This window comes from Pithys albifrons, chromosome 17 (assembly GCF_047495875.1).
Source record: "Pithys albifrons albifrons isolate INPA30051 chromosome 17, PitAlb_v1, whole genome shotgun sequence".
Classification (NCBI taxonomy): Eukaryota; Metazoa; Chordata; class Aves; order Passeriformes; family Thamnophilidae; genus Pithys; species Pithys albifrons.
Window position 1 is genome coordinate 9,313,465 of NC_092474.1, and position 17,497 is coordinate 9,330,961.

The 17,497-nt window shown below is 58.6% G+C and overlaps 2 protein-coding genes across 3 annotated transcripts; both read left to right on the forward strand.

Annotated features, from left to right (window-relative positions):
- On the forward strand, window positions 1-14,386 carry SLC25A1 (solute carrier family 25 member 1). 2 transcript variants are annotated; one of them, XM_071572064.1, is made up of 9 exons: window positions 1-168; window positions 10,505-10,612; window positions 10,752-10,851; window positions 11,080-11,218; window positions 11,703-11,787; window positions 11,947-12,051; window positions 12,455-12,570; window positions 12,879-12,952; window positions 13,046-14,386. In XM_071572064.1, the coding sequence occupies exons 1-9, from the start codon at window positions 78-80 to the stop codon at window positions 13,158-13,160; spliced, it is 933 nt and encodes a 310-aa protein (XP_071428165.1). In that variant the 5' UTR covers window positions 1-77; the 3' UTR covers window positions 13,161-14,386. The 2 variants fall into 2 exon arrangements, with proteins under 2 accessions (XP_071428165.1, XP_071428166.1); XM_071572065.1 differs by lacking the exons at window positions 1-168; window positions 10,752-10,851.
- Window positions 14,387-14,444: 58 nt separating this feature from the next.
- On the forward strand, window positions 14,445-17,404 carry LOC139679909 (somatomedin-B and thrombospondin type-1 domain-containing protein-like). Its single transcript, XM_071572066.1, has 5 exons — window positions 14,445-14,994; window positions 15,706-15,888; window positions 16,007-16,097; window positions 16,652-16,819; window positions 17,096-17,404. Exons 1-5 carry the CDS (start codon window positions 14,445-14,447, stop codon window positions 17,199-17,201), a joined length of 1,098 nt encoding a protein of 365 aa, XP_071428167.1. The 3' UTR covers window positions 17,202-17,404.
- The last annotated feature ends 93 nt before the right edge of the window (window positions 17,405-17,497 follow it).

The window sequence follows — 17,497 nt, forward strand, 5'->3', positions numbered from 1 at the left end:
CCGCCCCTCTCGGGCGCGGCTCTGAAATAGGGCTCGGCCGGCGCCGCCGGGCTCCGGAGCCGCGGAGCAGCGCGGCCATGCCCGCCCCCGGCGCGCCCCGCAGCCTGGCCGCCGCCGCCCCCGCGGGCAAGGCCAAGCTCACCCACCCCGGCAAGGCCATCCTGGCAGGTAAGGCTCCCCCGGGGCTCTGCCGGGCGCGGGGCTCGCCCCGCCGCTGCCAGCGTGGGCATCCGCCTGGGTGGAGGCTGCCGGACCCGCCCCGGCGCTCCCGCAGGTGCTGCTGCTCCATCCCGGCGCTGCCGCCCTCTCCGCGGGCAGCGGGAGGTGGCCCCGAGGCACCGGGGTTTGCCTTCGGCCGCAGCAGCATCCCGAACCCGGAACCCGGCTCCGGGGCTCCCGCTGTCCGCGGGGGTCGCGGCGTCCTGCCCGGCTGTTTCTGCTCCCGGTGGTCTGGCCGGGGAGGTGTCCGTGGCCTCGGACATAACGCGGGGCGAGCGGCACTCGCGGGGCTTAGTGGGGCAGCTTTTCATGCCAGCAGGAGGGAGCGGCACTGATGGAGAGGCTGATGGCAGCAGAGACCCCCGCGCCCCCCCAGAGGGGTTAAGGGACAAGGCTGGAGCAGCAGCGGTCTGTTTTCTCTGTCCCAGCTGTGTCCCACACTCTGCGTTGGTGCAGCTCCTCCGAGGGCTGCTTGGTCTCTCCTTTGTGCCTCAACATCGGTCCCTGTGGATCAGGGCGTGTTTTCCCGTCCGCTTCTGACCACTTCCATGGGATCTAAATAGGCTCCGGTGCAGCAGCAACTGCAGAGTTAACGCTCTGCCTCCTGCTTGAGGCTGTCTCGAGCTCTGAGCTGAATGGAGTCCAAGACAGTCGCAGGCTTGTTAAACTCCTTTGTAACTGTTCATTAGCTCCCTGGTTTCTCCTGCCAGTGGCAGGACAATTCCCAGAGTGGAGATGAGCGTCTTTGTTTTGAAATGAGCCTTCGCAGCCTCGACATGATTGGCATGTTTAGGGCTTTTGTGTATTCCAGCCAATTCCCCCTCCTACGATTGAGCCTTTGTCTCTCCAACTCCCTGCTCCTCTCCAAGGGCAGAGCTCCAGCCTCCAGTAGCAGGATCCGGGAGGAGCAAGGCTCTGCCCACCCTGGCTGGGCACGGGCAGCCGAGCACTTGCTGCTCTCGCTCTGCCGTCCCGCCCTGGCCCCTGCCTGTTGGGTGTCCTCTCACGCAGACCTGGAGAACTGCCGGAGATGGATGCTCGGAGCACTGGAGCATACAGAGGCGGCTGAGGCCTCCCAGAGTCACATCTCCTGGAGGGGACTGTGCCTGTGCCATCACTTGAGCTGGGGCACAAGGAGAAGGCAGCCATGGCCAAACAAGAGGGTGCCTCTTCGCTCAGGTGAGCCCTTGAGTGAGGCTTCTCCAGAGCTCTGTGCCCCTCAGGAGGCTCAAGGCTTGTGCTGCCACACCTCAGAATGGGTTGTTTTCAGGCCTCTTCATTTAAAGGTCTTTTAAATGGGATTTAATCTAATCTTAGGATGGGAAAGACATCCTTTTCACCCATGCTCCCCAGTGTTTCCCACCTTGCTGGCCGTGCACAGTGCATCAGGTGCCAGTGTACCAGGAAACTTTCATAGTCCTTGTGTAGGTCTCTAATCAGGATTATCAGCTGTAGATGGATTATTGGCATCAGCCTCTTCTGAGAGAGGCTGCAGTAGACTTGCCCTGCTCTCCCCTGCCATAAAAGTTCTTGTGGACATGCCTGGGAGCTGTTCTGGTGAAAAGGAAAGGACATGGTGCTTGTGGACTTTGCCAGGTGCCAGGTTAGGCAACATAACACAAACCTGGGAGGCCCTTCTGGGTCCACGTCAGGCTGCAGAGGTGAAAGAAGGACCCTATTGAGATGCTGGTCTTCTCCTCACAGGCTGTAATCAGAGTAATTGGTTAATGGGCAGAAGTCCAGCCAAGCCTCTGTGGCATCTAATTGTATTAGAGAACCACAGAAACTGGAGAAAGCTGCTGTTAACTCCCTGCACCCTGGTCTGCTCAGCCCTCCAGCCCCTCACTGGAGGATGCAGTGCTGTTTGTGGCTGCCTCTGCTGGCTTTAAAGGGTTTGCTGATGCACTCAGTGTTTCTCATCTGACATCTGTCTGCACAACAGGGGTGTGCTTCAGAGCCCGACTTTATGGAGAGCTGAAGGTGTTAAGATGGACCATTCCTGCTGTGCCTCATCAGCCTGTGCTGGTGGAGTTAAATAAGCAGCCATCATCCCACCCTGGGTGCAAATCTGCTCCCAGACCCCCGTGTAATTGGGATCCCCTGCCAGGGAGGCACAGCAGCCTCGGCTGCCCAGCCCTCAGCAGGCTGGGGCTGCCTCTTTTCTGAGGAAACACAAATGAAGCTCTGGCTGCCTAGAACCCTTCTCCTTCAGTTGTCGCAAGAGACAAATGCAAGGTTAAAAATTAATTAGCTAATGGGCTTCCATTTGCCCAGGCAGCTGTCGTGTGCCAAGGAAGCACTTCACCTTGCAGTGACCACACAGCCAGTGCTGGGGCCGTGTGTGGCCTGAGCACACGAAGGCAGCTCGGCTGTCCTGGCTGGGTTGGGTGGGTGTCGCTGCCAGGACTTGGAATGGGAGATGCTCCATGGAGATTGGGCTTCCAGAGGGCAGAGCTGAGCTGGTCTCTGCTGCTGTTCCATCCCAACAGCCTCTTTGCAGGGGGACAAGTCCCCAGGCTGTGAACTGATGGTACAAAGTTGGTTTGGAGAACGTGATGCTGGGTCAGAAGTGACATGACTTAGGATGCTGCAGTTTGGTGTAACATGGCTTAGCTTAGACCTGTTTAAAAGGCTGGTAAACATGCAAACTTTATGCTGAAATGGTTATTATCTGTGTCTTCCCAACTCTTCTCCTGTTACCTGTTGTAGAGCTGGAACAATTTTTCTGTGAGCTGATTTGGGGACCAGCTTGTGCCTCTTCAGCTGGGTAACAAACAACCTGTTAATAGGCAGGCCCCGAGCCCAGCTGTGCCTCCAGCCCCCCACAGCCAACTTCCCAGTTTTGTGCTGTGGTTTCCAAGCAGAGCCTTGAGCCCACAGGGCTGTGTCCCCACCCCTCACCAGCATCCTGCAGGGCTTGGTGCTGCTGGTCCACTGTGCAGCTCCCAGCAGAGGCCTGCACTGCTGGGGGATGGGTGGGCAGCTCGAAATAAAGGCAGCAAGTGGTGAGACAGGAACCGCTGGGATTCCTGGGAGCACTCCTTGCTCGGTTTTTGGGTGCCACGGTGCTGTTGGGTCAGTCCAAGCCAGTCTGAGGTGGGCTATTTAGGGCCCAGCACAAATGGCCTCTGCCATTTGCAAGCAAACCCCCACACCCCTGCCCTCCTCTTGAGAACTTTGCTCGTGGTTAGCAGCGCCCATGTGATGAAAGGCTTTGTCTTCCCTCTGCAGAGTTAAGTACAGCCTTGCTCTGTTTTTAGCCAGCTTTGAAGCCTGGGGTCTGCTCCCTCCCACGGGAAAGCTCCCAGCTGCGTTGCCCTCTGCATGTCACCTCTGCTCATCTGGGGGCTGCTGCACAGCTCCTGTTCCTGCCTACACCTAATCCTGCCCGGTCTGGGAGGCAGGACGCCTGGATGCTGTCCTGCATGGTGCTGGATTTGGAAAGAGCTCACAGGCGTTGTGGCTGCCCCTCTGATGTTGGGCTCCACTGGAAAATAGCAGTGATGGGCACCAGCATCCCAGGAGGAGCATGGGCAGGGGAGAGAGACTCTGCAGGGAGAGAAAAGGACCTGCAGGGTAGGGCATGAAGCAGGGAAGGTTCAGCAGGGAGCCCAGGCTCCCAAGAAAACAAAGCAGTAATTAGAGCTTCAGTTTCCTCTTCTTTGTTAATCTCTGATAGGATCTTTCTTAGGAAATGTATCTGCAGAGGAGAAGAGTCAGGAACTGGGTGTGAAAGCTGAGACTTGCTCCTTGCAGAGCAGGACTCCTTTCCCAAAAGTCCCAAGTCCACCTGGATTTCTCTCCTGACAGGGTGTGAGGGAGGTTGTGCTGCTGGGAGTTACTGGAGTCTGGCATGTTCACTGGCTTTGAGAGGGATGCCTGGTGCTCACAGCAGAGTAGGGGATGTTTCCTGCTTGATGCTGGGCTGGAGGAGCCACATGGTGGGCTGAGCACAGCCAGGGGCAAGGATTGGTAAGCGTGGAGGGTAAGCGTGCTCCCCTCAGTGCATCACACCTGGCTGTGGTTTCCCCTGCAGTTGCCTCCTCTGGCTGCCATCTGTTTGGGGAGTGGGGCACAAGGAACACGCTGGCCTTGAGTGTGTCCTTGACTGCCTGAGAGCCCTCATGGACTGCAGTGGAACCCCGGAGCAGCCCAAGGCTCCTGGTGGGAGGAGGATGTCAGCCCTGGGGCCAAGAAACCGCACTGGGCTGTCCATTTGGTCTGAATGGATTCTGTGTGAGCTGGGCTTTGAAATGTGAGTTCCTGGGATTTTCACATGCCTGGTGCTCTGCTTGACATTCTGCAGGCAACCATTTTCTCTGGGTTGATGTAAATGGTCGGAAGGAGCCATCCATCTTCCCAAGGCGATGAGCTGGGTGAGCTGACAGCTCGGGGATGTTGCAGCGTCTCTCCTCTCTGATGGCCCTGTGTGGTGCATGCCAATGCAGCCTCCCTGCCCCTGCTTCTGCCCTGAGGTCTGGGGTCAACTCCTGACAGCAGGAGTTGATTTTTTGCCATCTCTTCTCTCTCCCTGTGCTCCAGTGCATGGTAAAGCAGTCACTCCACTGTGCTGGTGGCAAGGAGACCAGAGCCTGTCCCCTGGGAAGTCTCAGTCCTGGCAGTGTCTCCTTCATCCAGCTGTGGGGCTGTGCTGGGGAGGAATCCAGCAGCCCTGGGCTCTGGTGTCGGCTCCCTGTTGTGTGTCTGCAGAGAGTTTTTGATACTTGAACAGCTGGTGTCCAGAGTGGTGTGGTGGGTTGGCCTTGGTGCACAGGGCAACAGAGAGAAGGTGACTTGAGCAGGACTGGGGACTTGGCAGTCCCCACAGGTCGGGTCAGCACAGAGGCAGAAGATGCTGTCACTGCAAGCACAGGGAAATGGCCTCTACCACCATTCTCACAGCAAAGAAGTTTAAGGTGTAATAATACTGATTGGTTGTATTATTGAGAAGTGAATGCAAAGAGGTGATGAATGAGTGGGTTGTGAAAGGACAGCCTGTTCAAACAGGACAGCTCCAGTAAGATTCAGGACAAGTCATTCCACCCCATCCTGAGCGTTATCTGCAGCGCTGTTTGCACGGGGCTGTTTACCCACCAGTGGCACAGGGCACAGAGTCTCCTGTTTGCCATTCCGTGTATCCTTGGTGGGGATCAGACTTTATCCAGCCTGCCTGCAGCACGCTCCTGTGACCCAGCCAGCCATGTGTGTGTATTTACTGGTGGCCATGCTGAACCGCTGTGCTCCCCACCAGCCTTGCCCCTGAGGAGACCTTCCAAGGAATGGACACCCTCTGAGCCTGCTGGCCTGTTGCAGGACACATTTTTTCCCCTTCTAAACAAAACGCAGGTAATTTTCTGGCAGCCTGGTTTGGGGGAAGCAGCCCCTCCCTGTCTCAGCGCCCCCCCCCCCCCCCCCCGCCCCGGTGGTGGTTTTCCCCAGAGATTTGGGTTTGGATGGGTGGTGAAGGGATGTCCATGGCAGGAGGAGGTGCCTGGGTGAGCACCCCAGTGCTAGAGCTCTGTCAAGAGCTCTCCCCAGCAAGGCGCCTGCCGGCTCCTGAGCCCCGAGTTTCACAAGATGGCCCGTGGTGGGACGTGCAGGGTCGGGGGTGGGGCTGTTAAACCCGTTTCACCGCTCGCTTTGCAGGGCAGGATTGCTCCACCACTGCCTTCAGCCGGGTTATGGAGATGGATGGGGGAAGAGCAGCCTGGGTGGCTGCCAGGAGGCGTTGTTCCCTTGGTGGTGGGGAAGCAGATGACAGTCTGGGCTGCAGGGACCTGTCACAAGGTGGCAGTGGGTATTTCTGCCTCCCTGATTTGTAGTGCCCTGATGGTCTTTGGTTCTTTTTAATTAATTTATTTATTTTCTGCTTTCCCCAGCTCTGACAGCTGTCTTGGTTGATGGGAGAGGGCACCAAGTCACCCTGTGGCAGTGGGAGCTGCAAGCATGGCATGCAGGGAGTGGGCAGGATTGCCCTCTGTGCCTGCCATGAGTGGTCCGTGTCACCCGTGCCAGGTGCTCAGCTGCCCCCATACACCTGTGCCCTCTGCACGTGGGCTGGGTGCCCTCCCAACAGGGGGAACTTGGGGCTCTGCTGGTGCTTTAGAGAGAAGCTGGGAGCCTGTTTGTGCCCTCCTACCATCCTGAGCCATCCTCTAGAAGAATGGGAGAGCTTCAGGAATGGGTCCTGGGAGAGCTCTGCTGCTTTGCTTCCAGACCCTTAGGAATAATTTCCCCTGACCTGGAAGGATCCCATTTAATCTAAACTTAAAAGGAGCTTTTTGTATGGAAATCAGGTGCTTGTCTGTCAGCATGTGAAATTACTCTTAAAATGGAGAGGCTGAAATTGCTCTCCAGGTGCTCACTTCTCATCAGAGCTGCAGAGAGACCTGCTGCTCTGTGTCTCCACAGGAGCAGGATGCTTTTGCAGACACAGTGACTTGCAGAAGTGGCAGAGGGGCCAGTGCCGCCTCCTGGCCCTCTTTGGCTCCCAGACAGGGCAGTGGGTGCTACTGGGGCACTTATCTTCAGGTAGGGGTTTGGAGGGGGTGGCAGTGCCAGCCCTGGATGTGCAGCCTTGCTTTGTGTCAGTCCTGGGACTCTGCTTGTCTTCCCCATCCTGCATTCAGCACTCACCCCACCCTGGGCACCGGGGCTGGGGTTCCTGGGACAGGGTGGCTGGTGGTGTCCCCAGAAACTGCTCACTGACAGGGTGGGAAGCTGAATCTCCCTGTGCTGATGCCATCACGTGTTGTGTGAGCACTGCAGGACAGCACCCTCCCCCTGTCCCCAAAAACCCTCTTCTCCCTCCTGCCATCTCTCCCCAGCCATGCCCAATGTCTGCAGATGTGTCCTCAAAGGACAACGTCCTCTGGCTCTTCCACAGGGGAGGGCTAAACTTTTTCTGAGAAAACCATGCCCAGTAGCTGACAAACAGGTCTCTTCCCATCTGCCCCTTCCTGCTGAGCCTGCAGGGTGGGGATTGCTGGCAGCTGCAGGCAGGGAGCCATTCCTGGTGCTGGAGTGGGATGCCCCCGCCGGAGGCACCTTCTCTGGGGCAGGCACAGCAACCTTCCCTGAAGGACGTCCTCTCTGCTCTGGCTCCGCTGCATCCAGCTGACAGCCGAGAGCCTTGGCCTGGCACCTCAGCTGCCCTCTTGCTCTTTCACCTCCTGAGTGCTGCCGGCTGTTCTGCTGACTTCGCGGTGTTGCAAGAGCTGGAGCTGCTGGTTAAAGTCCGGGTAAACAGGTTGCAAAGCCCCCGCAGCCCTGGAGAGGGAGGGGGTTGGACAAAGCTGCTGCTCGTGGGCAGTGGGGTGATTTATTTGCATGGAATAAGGTTTCTGCTGGAATAAACCTGTGTGGGGAGAGGAAATGACAGCAGAGCAGGACCTCTGATTGCTCTTGCCTCCAGGGAGGGAAGGGGCTGCAGGGTGAGTGGTTTGTGCCACCCTGTCTCTCTGCAGGCAAATGGAGATGGGTTAAAATTGCCACAAGTCATGGAGTGTGTCCTGAGTCCTTGCCCTGTGCACTTTCCCGTGGGGTTTGAGGCCAGGGCAGCAATGAGGGGCTGGGAGGGTACCTGGCAGAGTGAATGCCTTGTTCCTCCACCCTCAGCTAGGGCAACCCCAGTGTCCCAGAGGTTGCCAGTTCCCATGAACAGCACACTGTCCCTTTGCTGGGGCACTTCACATGCTTCTGCGGATGTGGCTTTGCCTGTGGGATTCTGGGCAGAACCTCTCTGCCTCCCCTGCATGGACAAACATCCTTGATCCCAGTGGCAGCCGAGGCTGTGGGCAGGTTGCAGGAGGTGCAGGATCCCTCCCTGTGCCATTTGGTGTGGCTGCCATGCGCCGAGGTGCTGGTTACCCCTGTACTGGTGCTTGTCCTGGGTGATTCCCTACTGTCTGGCTCCTGGAGGTGCTGGGACAGCAACTGGTGCTGGGGGACTGGGAGGGAGCAAATATTTATGGTGCTTAAAATGTCCAGCGCTTCAGTTCTGCAGTGTAGGAGGGAGGGAAGTGGCCTTGGCAGCAGCTGGGGTGTTCATGTGGCTGAGGCAGCAATGGTGTGGAGAGTTGCCAGCCAGTGCTCAGTTTTTTGGGGACTGTTGCACTCAGCTGGAGGACACTGCTCCTCATCCTGCAGCTTCCTGGGCACCTGCCAGCTGTTCTTCAGGAACTGCTTGTCTTTGCAGAGGAAATTATGGTGCTTGGCCAGCCCCTGTACAATGGGACCAGCAGTGTTTATCACCTCCGATGGATGCACCAAGGATGGGAGAGGGCTGAGGGGGCAGCAGGAGCAACGTGAGGACCCTGGGGATGGTGGTTGTCTTGTGGTGCCTGGGGGAGTGTGTGACTGGCTGGTTTCAGTGGTGTGACCTGGCCTTTCTGTGACTTCCTCCCACGCCCCCAAAGCTCAGGGTGCTGGGGAGGAGTCATGGCTGGCAGTGATCACCCACTGCCGCCTCCCGGGAGCCTGGGCTGGGCAGCTCCAGCCCCCTTGGGAACGCAGTGGGAAACAAGGGGCCTTTGTCCGCTCTGGAGAAGCTGGGCTGGCCTCAAGCCCCATCCCCAGCACCCCACGGGGCCGGGATGCTGCCAGGCTGGGCTGGAATGTCCTGCCCTGGACACAGTGCCACAGTGTCCCCAGCCCTGCTGGACCTGTGGGAGGAGTGGGATGCTATTTGAGGAGGAGCCGAGCTTTCCATCACTCCAGCTGTGCTGAGTACTGGCCTGGCTTCTTGGCTCCCCCAGGGAGGGCAGTGCAGTCTGATGCTTCTTGTTCCTGGGGGGAAAACCAGGACAAGACTGTTTTAAGGTGGGTGCTGGAAGGAATGCAGCGAGTCTGCTTTTCCTTCCTTCCAGAAGGACACGCCTGAGAGCAGGCAGCTGTGCTGCAGGGGGTGCCAGTGGCACTGGCAGCAGGGAGGCTGAGGCAGCATCAGAGAGGTCAGGTGTCTCTGTTGTAAATTTGGAGGCCATACAGAAAACATGCAACTTTGTGAGAAACTCCACTGGTCTGAGGAGCTGAATCTGCCTGCTGCTGTCACAGGGAGCAGCCACGGGCCATGGTGTTCCCTATCAGCATCCCCTCATGGGGGTTCTCTGTGGGGTGCTGATAAGCAGAGCTGTGCTCTGCTGCATTTGGCTGCAGACCAGGATAACCAGTGCTGCGTCCAGCCCTGGCCCTTCTCACGATGGCAGTGTTCCCCCGTGGGACGTTGGGGTTTCCTCAGGTCTGTGGTGGGACTGCAAGTCAGCAATGGCTGTGGTGAGAGCTGCAATGCTGCTGAGCCACACGGAGGACACGGCCAGGCTGGAGGGGCCACTGGAGGCTGTGTGGGAGACTTGGGAGCTGGCAGCCCACCTGACCATACACTGCACACATCCTGAGGGATGGGGCATGGTTGACCTTCCCTGGGCAAGGAGCAGGGACAGCCTTGGGGATGCTCAGGTGGTTGCTGACCCCAGTGGCAGCACCCTGTGTCCTGGGCTGGGCTGAGCAGGGTTTGCCCTGTGATCCCTGAGGGAGGCTTGGCCTTGCACTTCCTCCCTGTGCCGGCACAAAGGGCTCCCGCTGCTCGGCGGCACCGGCTGCGCTTTGATGCGAGGAAACGCACTGTGATCCATCGTGGCCGGATGGGCTGAGCCCAGCGCCCCCAGCCCAGCTGTGTCCAGCTGCAAGGGCTCCAGCCATGCACAGTGGAGCCCGTGGCTGAGGGCGAGCATCCCTTGCTGCCTGGGCCACCAGAAAAGGCTGCAGCCAGTGTCATCAGTGCCCAGCAGGAGCCCGGGGCAGCCAGACAGGCCTGATGATAATTGTGTTTCCTGCTGGTATGGCTGGGTCTGCAGATGATCTCCTGCTGGTGTGGGGAGTGGTGCTGGACCTGCCGCAGCACCTCTGGGTCTGTAAATCCCAGTGCTGGCAGCTCACCTGGGAGTCTGAGACTCTGGAGAGGGAGGGGTGCCACTGAGGTGGCAACTTGCCAAATAGAAAGCCGTGGGTGTGGTGTTTTGCCCAGTTTTCCGACCCCTTTGGCCAGTCTCCTTGATGACTCCTGCCATGGGTGGGCAATGATGCCTGTGCAGGGCACCCCACTGGCACAGGGCCCTGCTGCTGTGTGGAGTCCAAAGGGTTTTGGTGAGGACAGGCACACAGTGTCCCAGCCCAGCCCTGGCTGCCAGAGGCCCTGGGCTCAGCCACCGTGTTGCTGGCAGCAGCCACACAGCACTGAACAGCCCAGTGCTGCTCCTGCCCCAGTGCCCCCTCCTCTCCCACATAGGTGGCCTGGCCGGAGGGATTGAGATCTGCATCACATTCCCCACTGAGTATGTGAAGACGCAGCTGCAGCTGGACGAGAAGGCAAACCCTCCCCGCTACAAGGGCATCGGTGAGCACACCCCCAGTGCCTGGTCCCAACCCCCCTCTGGGTCTGGGGGCTCCCAGGGAGCCTGGCTGGAGCTGGGGTGTGTGTGGTGGGTGGTCCTTGGTGTGGTGGGTGACAGTGGCACCGCTGTGCTCTGCCACAGGGGACTGTGTGAAGCAGACTGTCCGGGACCATGGCATCCGGGGGCTGTACCGGGGGCTCAGCTCGCTGTTGTATGGCTCCATCCCCAAGGCTGCTGTCAGGTAGGTGTGTCCCCATGGCATGGGCTGAGAGGGGGGAACCTCCGACAGCAGCAAACAAGGGGTGGTTCTGCCCTTGGTGTGTCCATTGGCACTTCACCAGGCCAGGTACTTTACCAGATGGGAGGGTCGTCTTGCAGGGTGTGCAGCTGCTCCTAGAGACAGACCCAGAGCAGGGGGTGCAGCTCCCTGTCTGGGTGCTCAGGGGTTGACACGGTGGCTCCTTTGCAGATTCGGGATGTTCGAGTTCCTCAGCAACCAGATGAGAGACGAGCAGGGCCGGCTGGACAGCACACGAGGCCTCATCTGTGGGCTGGGGGCTGGCGTGGCTGAGGCTGTGGCCGTGGTCTGCCCCATGGAGACTGTGAAGGTGGGTGGGAGGCAGCTGCCAGTGTCCCCTGCCTTGGCATCCCTCACTGGGCAGGGCTGGAGGGTGCAAGAGTGAGGGTTGCCTGATTTTGAGGGACCTGAGTGCCATGTAGGTTTGCCCAGGCTGCTTTTGTAGGGGAAGATCTGATGCTGAAAAGCCTTGCAGAGGTCAAGTCAGGTGACCATGGCCCCTTCCCCTCTCTGGAGAGGAGCCCCATGCTCAGGAGCCATCTTGTCACCCATTTTTGGACTGTAAACCCCACATGGCAGCTTGAAGCAGCAGTTTCCCAGGTTTTCCTCTACAAAATGCACGGCTGCTGTGGGTACAGTCTTCCCCCATGGTCTCTCCCAGTGTTGCTTGTCCATGTGGGTTGGCTCTGGTCTTGGGTCTGTCCCCGGCACAAGGCAAGAGGTGGCCGACAGCCCATTGGGGCCATCACACCTGCCCTTACCTCAGCCAGGACGAGCACATCATCTCCTTGTAGGTGAAGTTTATCCATGACCAGACCTCTCCCAACCCCAAATACCGTGGTTTCTTCCATGGCGTCCGGGAGATCGTTCGGGAACAGGGTGAGTCCCCGGGATGTGGCACCCTGACCCCCTGGGTACTCCCATGCTGTGGAGATGGGGTGGAAGGTGGCAGATGGGCACAGGCTGGGATGGGTGGCCTGGGGACAATTTTCTCAGCCAGCTGAGGATGGTCTCACCTCCAACCCCTTCTTTTTGCAGGACTGAAGGGGACCTACCAGGGCTTAACTGCGACCATCCTCAAGCAAGGATCAAACCAAGCCATTCGCTTCTTTGTCATGACCTCCCTCAAGAACTGGTACAAAGGTATGATACCCTTGTCCTCCCAGGCCTGGGCTCTGGCTCCTCCAGCCCACTCTTGGGAGCTGGGATGGACTTTCCATCAGTACACCCCCTACTTCTCATGGCTCAGCCGTTCAGGATGGAGGAAGATGAAAACCATCTTGAGGTGGCCCCAGCTTCTGGGGCTGAAGGGTCCTGGTGCTGGAGCATCACTTTCACACCCACCCTGAGTCCCTTGGTGCTGCATGGGCTCTGCATGGGTGGTGCTGCTGGACAGTCCCCTCCAAATGCTTCAGTGCTGAGCCCCCCAGCTCAGCACTGCACCATGACCACAAGCAGCCAAACTTGGGATCTTCCTTGAGGGCTCTCTGGGGAATGCATGCTTCATCCCACAACCACTCTACACTCAACCTCTCTTCCTTTCCAGGGGACAATCCCAACAAGGTCATCAACCCCTTTGTCACAGGGGTGTTTGGAGCCCTTGCTGGAGCTGCAAGTGTCTTTGGCAACACCCCCTTGGACGTGGTGAAGACCAGGATGCAGGTACGGTTCCAGGGCACGGTGCGGGACTGCTCTGCCTGCAGCAGGCTGGGGCCACCTGCTGCCTGGGAGCTGTTTCACACAGTCCCTAAGGCAGGTGCATGATGGTGATGGGATTTGGTTTGGGAGATAACTGGAGTTGTGCTGGGAGGTGTTTGCATAGAGGTGGGGATGTCCCTGCCAGTTTTGATTCACAGCAGTGAAGAGGGATCAGTTCCTCCTGGTGCACCCCCAGCTATTTGCCTCACCCACAAAATCCCCCGGGTGCACCCCAGGCACTGGCCTCTGATCCTGCTTTTCCCTTCCTGCAGGGCCTGGAAGCGCACAAGTACAAGAACACCTGGGACTGTGCCTACCAGATCATGAAACACGAAGGGCCCCTGGCGTAAGTTCTGTGGTGGGGCGGGCAGGGGGGAGGACCGGCAGGGAGGGGGTTGCGAGGACACCCAGCCCCACGGCCTCCCTTTATCCCTGGCAGGTTTTACAAGGGCACAGTGCCTCGCTTGGGTCGCGTCTGTCTCGACGTGGCCATCGTCTTCATCATCTACGATGAGGTGGTCAAATTCCTCAACAAGGTGTGGAAAACGGACTGAGGGGCCGGGCCAGGTGGCCCCTGCCTGCTGGGCCCCACAGTGCTGCAGCTGGAGAGCAGAGACCAAGCCCACACCTGCCTGCGGCGCTGCCAGGGCCAGGCCTGCCCTGCACGCCCTCCCCCCAAACCCAGCTACCTTTATCTTTAGAAACAGGCTCTGGAGCAGGTTAAATTAGTAGTTGTGTGCTAAAAGGAGCAGGGAGGGAGCAGCATCCCACCATCCACACCCTAAGCATCCCAGTTATGCCCACCCCTATCCCCTGGTGACATTTCCCCCTGGTCCCACATCAGGTGGTTATCTGGGCTGAGGTGTCTCCTAGAACAGTGGCCTCAGGGCTTCCAGCAGCCAGGAGCTGCTGTCTGCCTGGGGAGCAGCTCTTTTGGAAGTGCTGACAACTGCCCAGAGCCATGGTGCAATGCCAAGCTGTACATGGGGCATTGCAAGCTGACGGTGGGGCTGTCACTGCCAGCTGGGAGCGGTGCACTGGGTCACAGCAGCGCTGGGGGGAGCCCAACAGCCCTGCGCTCCCTGGGATGGGAGGACAGTAACCTGCTGGTGTGGCTCCAGGGTTCCCCCTCCCTCCCTGCCAGCACTTGAGACCACCGCTGTGCAGCATCCCATCCCTGAAGTCCCACTCAGCCCTGGGTGCTGAGCAAAGGCTGCCCAGAATTGCACATAAAGCCAGGCCTTTAGTTCTGCTCCCCAGGGGCCAGGGTTGGAGTGAGCCGAGTGCCCCCATCACTTGCCGTTTACAGTCGAGACGCGTGTGCGAGCCGGGGCGAGGAGGGGCAGCCCCGCGCCGCAGACTCGGCCCCTCGGCCGGGGGTGCAAACCCCTTTCTTCTGCCACATTCCCCCCATCTGTCCTCCCACCACCTCTCTGTGGCCCCGTAGGTAATCCTGTAGCTTTTGGAGCTTCACGCTGACCCACTAACAGCTGTGGATGTGGGGCCAGAGCCCCTCCCTGCCTGCACCAGGCTGGCCCCACATGATTTGTGCCAAACTTCTCCTGAGGGAGCTGGGGGTGCAGCAGCCAGGGCTCAACCCATCCCTCCTCCCTCTTGTCGCCAGCGATGAGCTCAGCCTTAACACAGGAGGGTGAAGGAGGAAAGCCCGGGCTCGGTTTACCTGCGGCTTTCGGTTCTGAAGCCAGTGAGGGTTGCATTGTTTTTTTTTATTCTTATTCTGTTTTACATTGGCAATTTGAATAAAATCAGTCTGGCTTTAGCAGCTGTGTTGGTGTCTGGGCAGTGCTGAGTGAGCAGCAGGAACTGGTCTCCCCATCATGCCAGGATGGTGTTCCCAGGGGAGCATCATCTCCAACCCAGCAGCACCCATTCACAGATGCTCCCAGGCAGCTCCAGGGCTGTGTTGTCCCATGCACAGTGCTTTGTTAGTAATCCTGGTTATTTGTGTGGAGCCCTTGCCCTGCCATGGGGCAAAGCGCCGGGAAGGCGAGGGGCGGTGGAGCAGAAGGGAACGGGCTTTGTCCACCGCCCAGCCTGGGGGCGGTGCGGGGCAGCACAGCCCGAGCTCCCAGCGCTGCCACCAGCGCAGCCCGAGCTCCTCATCCAGGAGGTGCAGGGCAGAGCCATCCCTCGGGGCTTGCAGGGTCCCTCCCGGTGCCATGCAGGGCCTGCTGCTCTGGGGGGGCTGGCTGCTGGCCACCAGCTGCCTGGTGGGTGCCACGGGCAGCTGCCGGGACCGGTGCTGCCCAGGCAGGAACAACGCGTGCTGGGTCCCCAGCACCCGCCGGGCTCGCTGCTACTGCGACTCATACTGCCAGAGGACCGGAGACTGCTGCCAGGACTACCACGCCACGTGTCGCCGCGCCGGTGAGTGGCACAGGGGATGGCACTGGCCAGACCCGGCGCTGCGGCCACTGCCTGGGCTGGGTGATGGGTGTTCGCTGTTACCTCTTAGCCCCTTTTTGAGCGGTAACAGGATGCTGGCTGGGCTAAGTTTGTAGCAATATCCCAGTTTCCCTCATTTTTCCACACTGAATGCCTGGCTGGTCCCAGTTCAATGAGAGAGCCCGCAGCTGGTCTGCCGCTGATGGGAGCGCTGTCATTGCAGAGTGCTCAGTGTGGGACCCAGCAGGACAAACCTCGACAACACCCCTGCCACTGTCATGGGCACTGCCTTGCACGGGGACATGGGAACCGGGGGCTGCACTGGGGGTGCCAAACAGGGATCATGGGTTTGGGTGCAGAGCCAGCCAGGCCTGGGGACCCAAACCTGGGCAGGCAGGCGCTGTCTGTGTCCCCTTGGACAATTGCAGCAGTCAGCCCTTTCTAATCTCCGGGGAGATTAGCAGCGTCCCAGCTCAGCGCGATGCGGCACAGGGATAAAGTCCTGCAGAAGCGCCGCACAATGTCCCTCTGCTGCTGGGGGTCGGGGGAGAGGGGTTGCTGGAGTCACCCTGGCCCTTGTCCTTCCTCCCCTCTTCTCCTCCCCTGTGCCTCATGTCCCCTGCCTCTTTCATTGTTCATGGCACTCTCTCTCTTTCCCCTCTCCTCCATCCCTTCCTCCTGCTCCCCTGGCAGCCGTGGGCTGTGCCGTGGGGCCCTGGGGGCCGTGGAGCGGGTGCAGCTCCCCGTGCGGGGTCGGCAGCAGAGCTCGCAGCCGCCAGGTCACCGTCCCGCCCCGGCACGGAGGGGAGCCCTGTCCTGACCTCAAGCAGCGCCGCGGCTGCCTGGGGGAGCACCCGACCTGTGGGGCGGCCAAAGGTAACGTGGGACGCCTGACGCCCTTGCCCGTGGCTGACCCCGTGTGCTGCCGTCCCCGCTGTCTGTCCTGGGGTGTCTTTAGCCATCCGTGTGCCCTTCATGGCTGCTCTTCCGCCAGAGGTAGCCAAGATACTCCCCAAGTCCTTCAGCTGGGACTTCAGAGATCCCTGGCGAAGAGCTGGGCTGCCACTGCCAGAGGAGCCCTCTGGGTATGTGTGAGGATGGGGCCCTTCTGCAACGTCTCTCCCCAAAGCTGGAACCCCTCTGCATCCCCCTGCAGCCACGACCCCCTTGCAACCCTCAGACCCCGGACATTTTTGCACCCCCCAGACATTACTCTTTTCCCTACCCCAAACTATGGCCCCATTGCACCCCCTACAAATCTGTGGGCCCTTCTCACCCCCCAAAGCATGGTCCTTTTGTGTCCCATAAAGCTCTAGTCCTTTTGTTCCCCTGCAGACTCATAGCCCCATTGCACCCCCATAACAAAGCCATGGCCCCTTTGCAACCCTCACCCTCAAAGAACCATTATCCTGCTGCCCCAAACCATGATCCCTTTGCACCCCTTAAATTCATAGTCACCCAACACCCCCCAGAGCCAATACCCTTCTCACCTCCCCAGCTATGGCCCCTTTGCCCCCCCAAACCCACATGCCCATTACATCCCCAATCCATCAAAAAACCACAACCTCTGCCCTACCTTCTAACCACCATTTTCCCTATTTTTCCCACCATTTCCCCTCTTTTCCCCCTGTTTTCCCAGCTTCCCCAGCTACTGTGGCTATTTCCGCTTGACACAGGTAGGGCCCCCTTGCCGTGGGCAGGCCTGGAGCCGCCGCCTGCACCGGGACACGCAGGTGTGTGTGGAGTGCTGGGGGAATGTGTCCCACCATCGTCCCCCTTGCACTGGACACGGGCTGCAAGGAGCCAGGTGGGTGTTAATTTTTGGAGGGACACACCCAATTGGAAGAACATCTTTCCATATCCTTGAAGCATCTTCCTTTTACATTCTTAATATATTTATATATAAAACTGTTATTATAGTGTGCCATAATATACCATATAAGATAATAATGTGGACTATAAATTGATAATATATAAAAATAAATATATTTAAATAGAGTATTTTAGTTGGAAGGTATTCTTACATAAAACTATATATAATTTTTAAAATTATATGTAATTATTCTAAAATTTTCCCTTCCAGGACATTTTGGGTGGCTGACTCTGTGGTGGGGTGCCAGGGCTCGTGGGTGCAGGAGAGGCTGCAGAAGGGTTGTGTCTGCTCCCCACCTGCTCTCATCTTCGTGTAGAATCTCCCTGGGAAGGTGAGCTGAGCCTTCCTATGGCACCACTCCATGCTGGGGAGGTGGGTAATGAAATAAAAATGTAGTGTCTTTCATAATTTCCCCCTTCTGCAAATTTGCTGCTCACTCTTGGAGCTGACTCCCTGTGAATGTCGTCATGTATTTTGTTGAAGAAGGGGAAGGAAATCCTCTTATAAAGATTAAAAATAAGGGAATTGCTGAAGTGTGGTGATTGATGGTGGAAGAACACGCTGAGGGTAAATCTGGGTGAGAAGGTGATGCAGCAGTGACATGGTGTGATG

Excerpts from the sequence above, each read along its gene's own strand:
- LOC139679909 (XM_071572066.1), top strand. The coding sequence starts at position 14,445 with ATGCCAGGATGGTGTTCCCAGGGGAGCATCATCTCCAACCCAGCAGCA. Across the intron at positions 15,889-16,006 it reads GACCTGTGGGGCGGCCAAAG|AGGTAGCCAAGATACTCCCC; the intron begins GTAACGTGGGAC and ends CTCTTCCGCCAG. Across the intron at positions 16,820-17,095 it reads CACGGGCTGCAAGGAGCCAG|GACATTTTGGGTGGCTGACT; the intron begins GTGGGTGTTAAT and ends TTTCCCTTCCAG.
- SLC25A1 (XM_071572064.1), top strand. The coding sequence starts at position 78 with ATGCCCGCCCCCGGCGCGCCCCGCAGCCTGGCCGCCGCCGCCCCCGCG. Across the intron at positions 10,613-10,751 it reads TCCCCGCTACAAGGGCATCG|GGGACTGTGTGAAGCAGACT; the intron begins GTGAGCACACCC and ends GCTCTGCCACAG. Across the intron at positions 11,788-11,946 it reads GGAGATCGTTCGGGAACAGG|GACTGAAGGGGACCTACCAG; the intron begins GTGAGTCCCCGG and ends TTCTTTTTGCAG.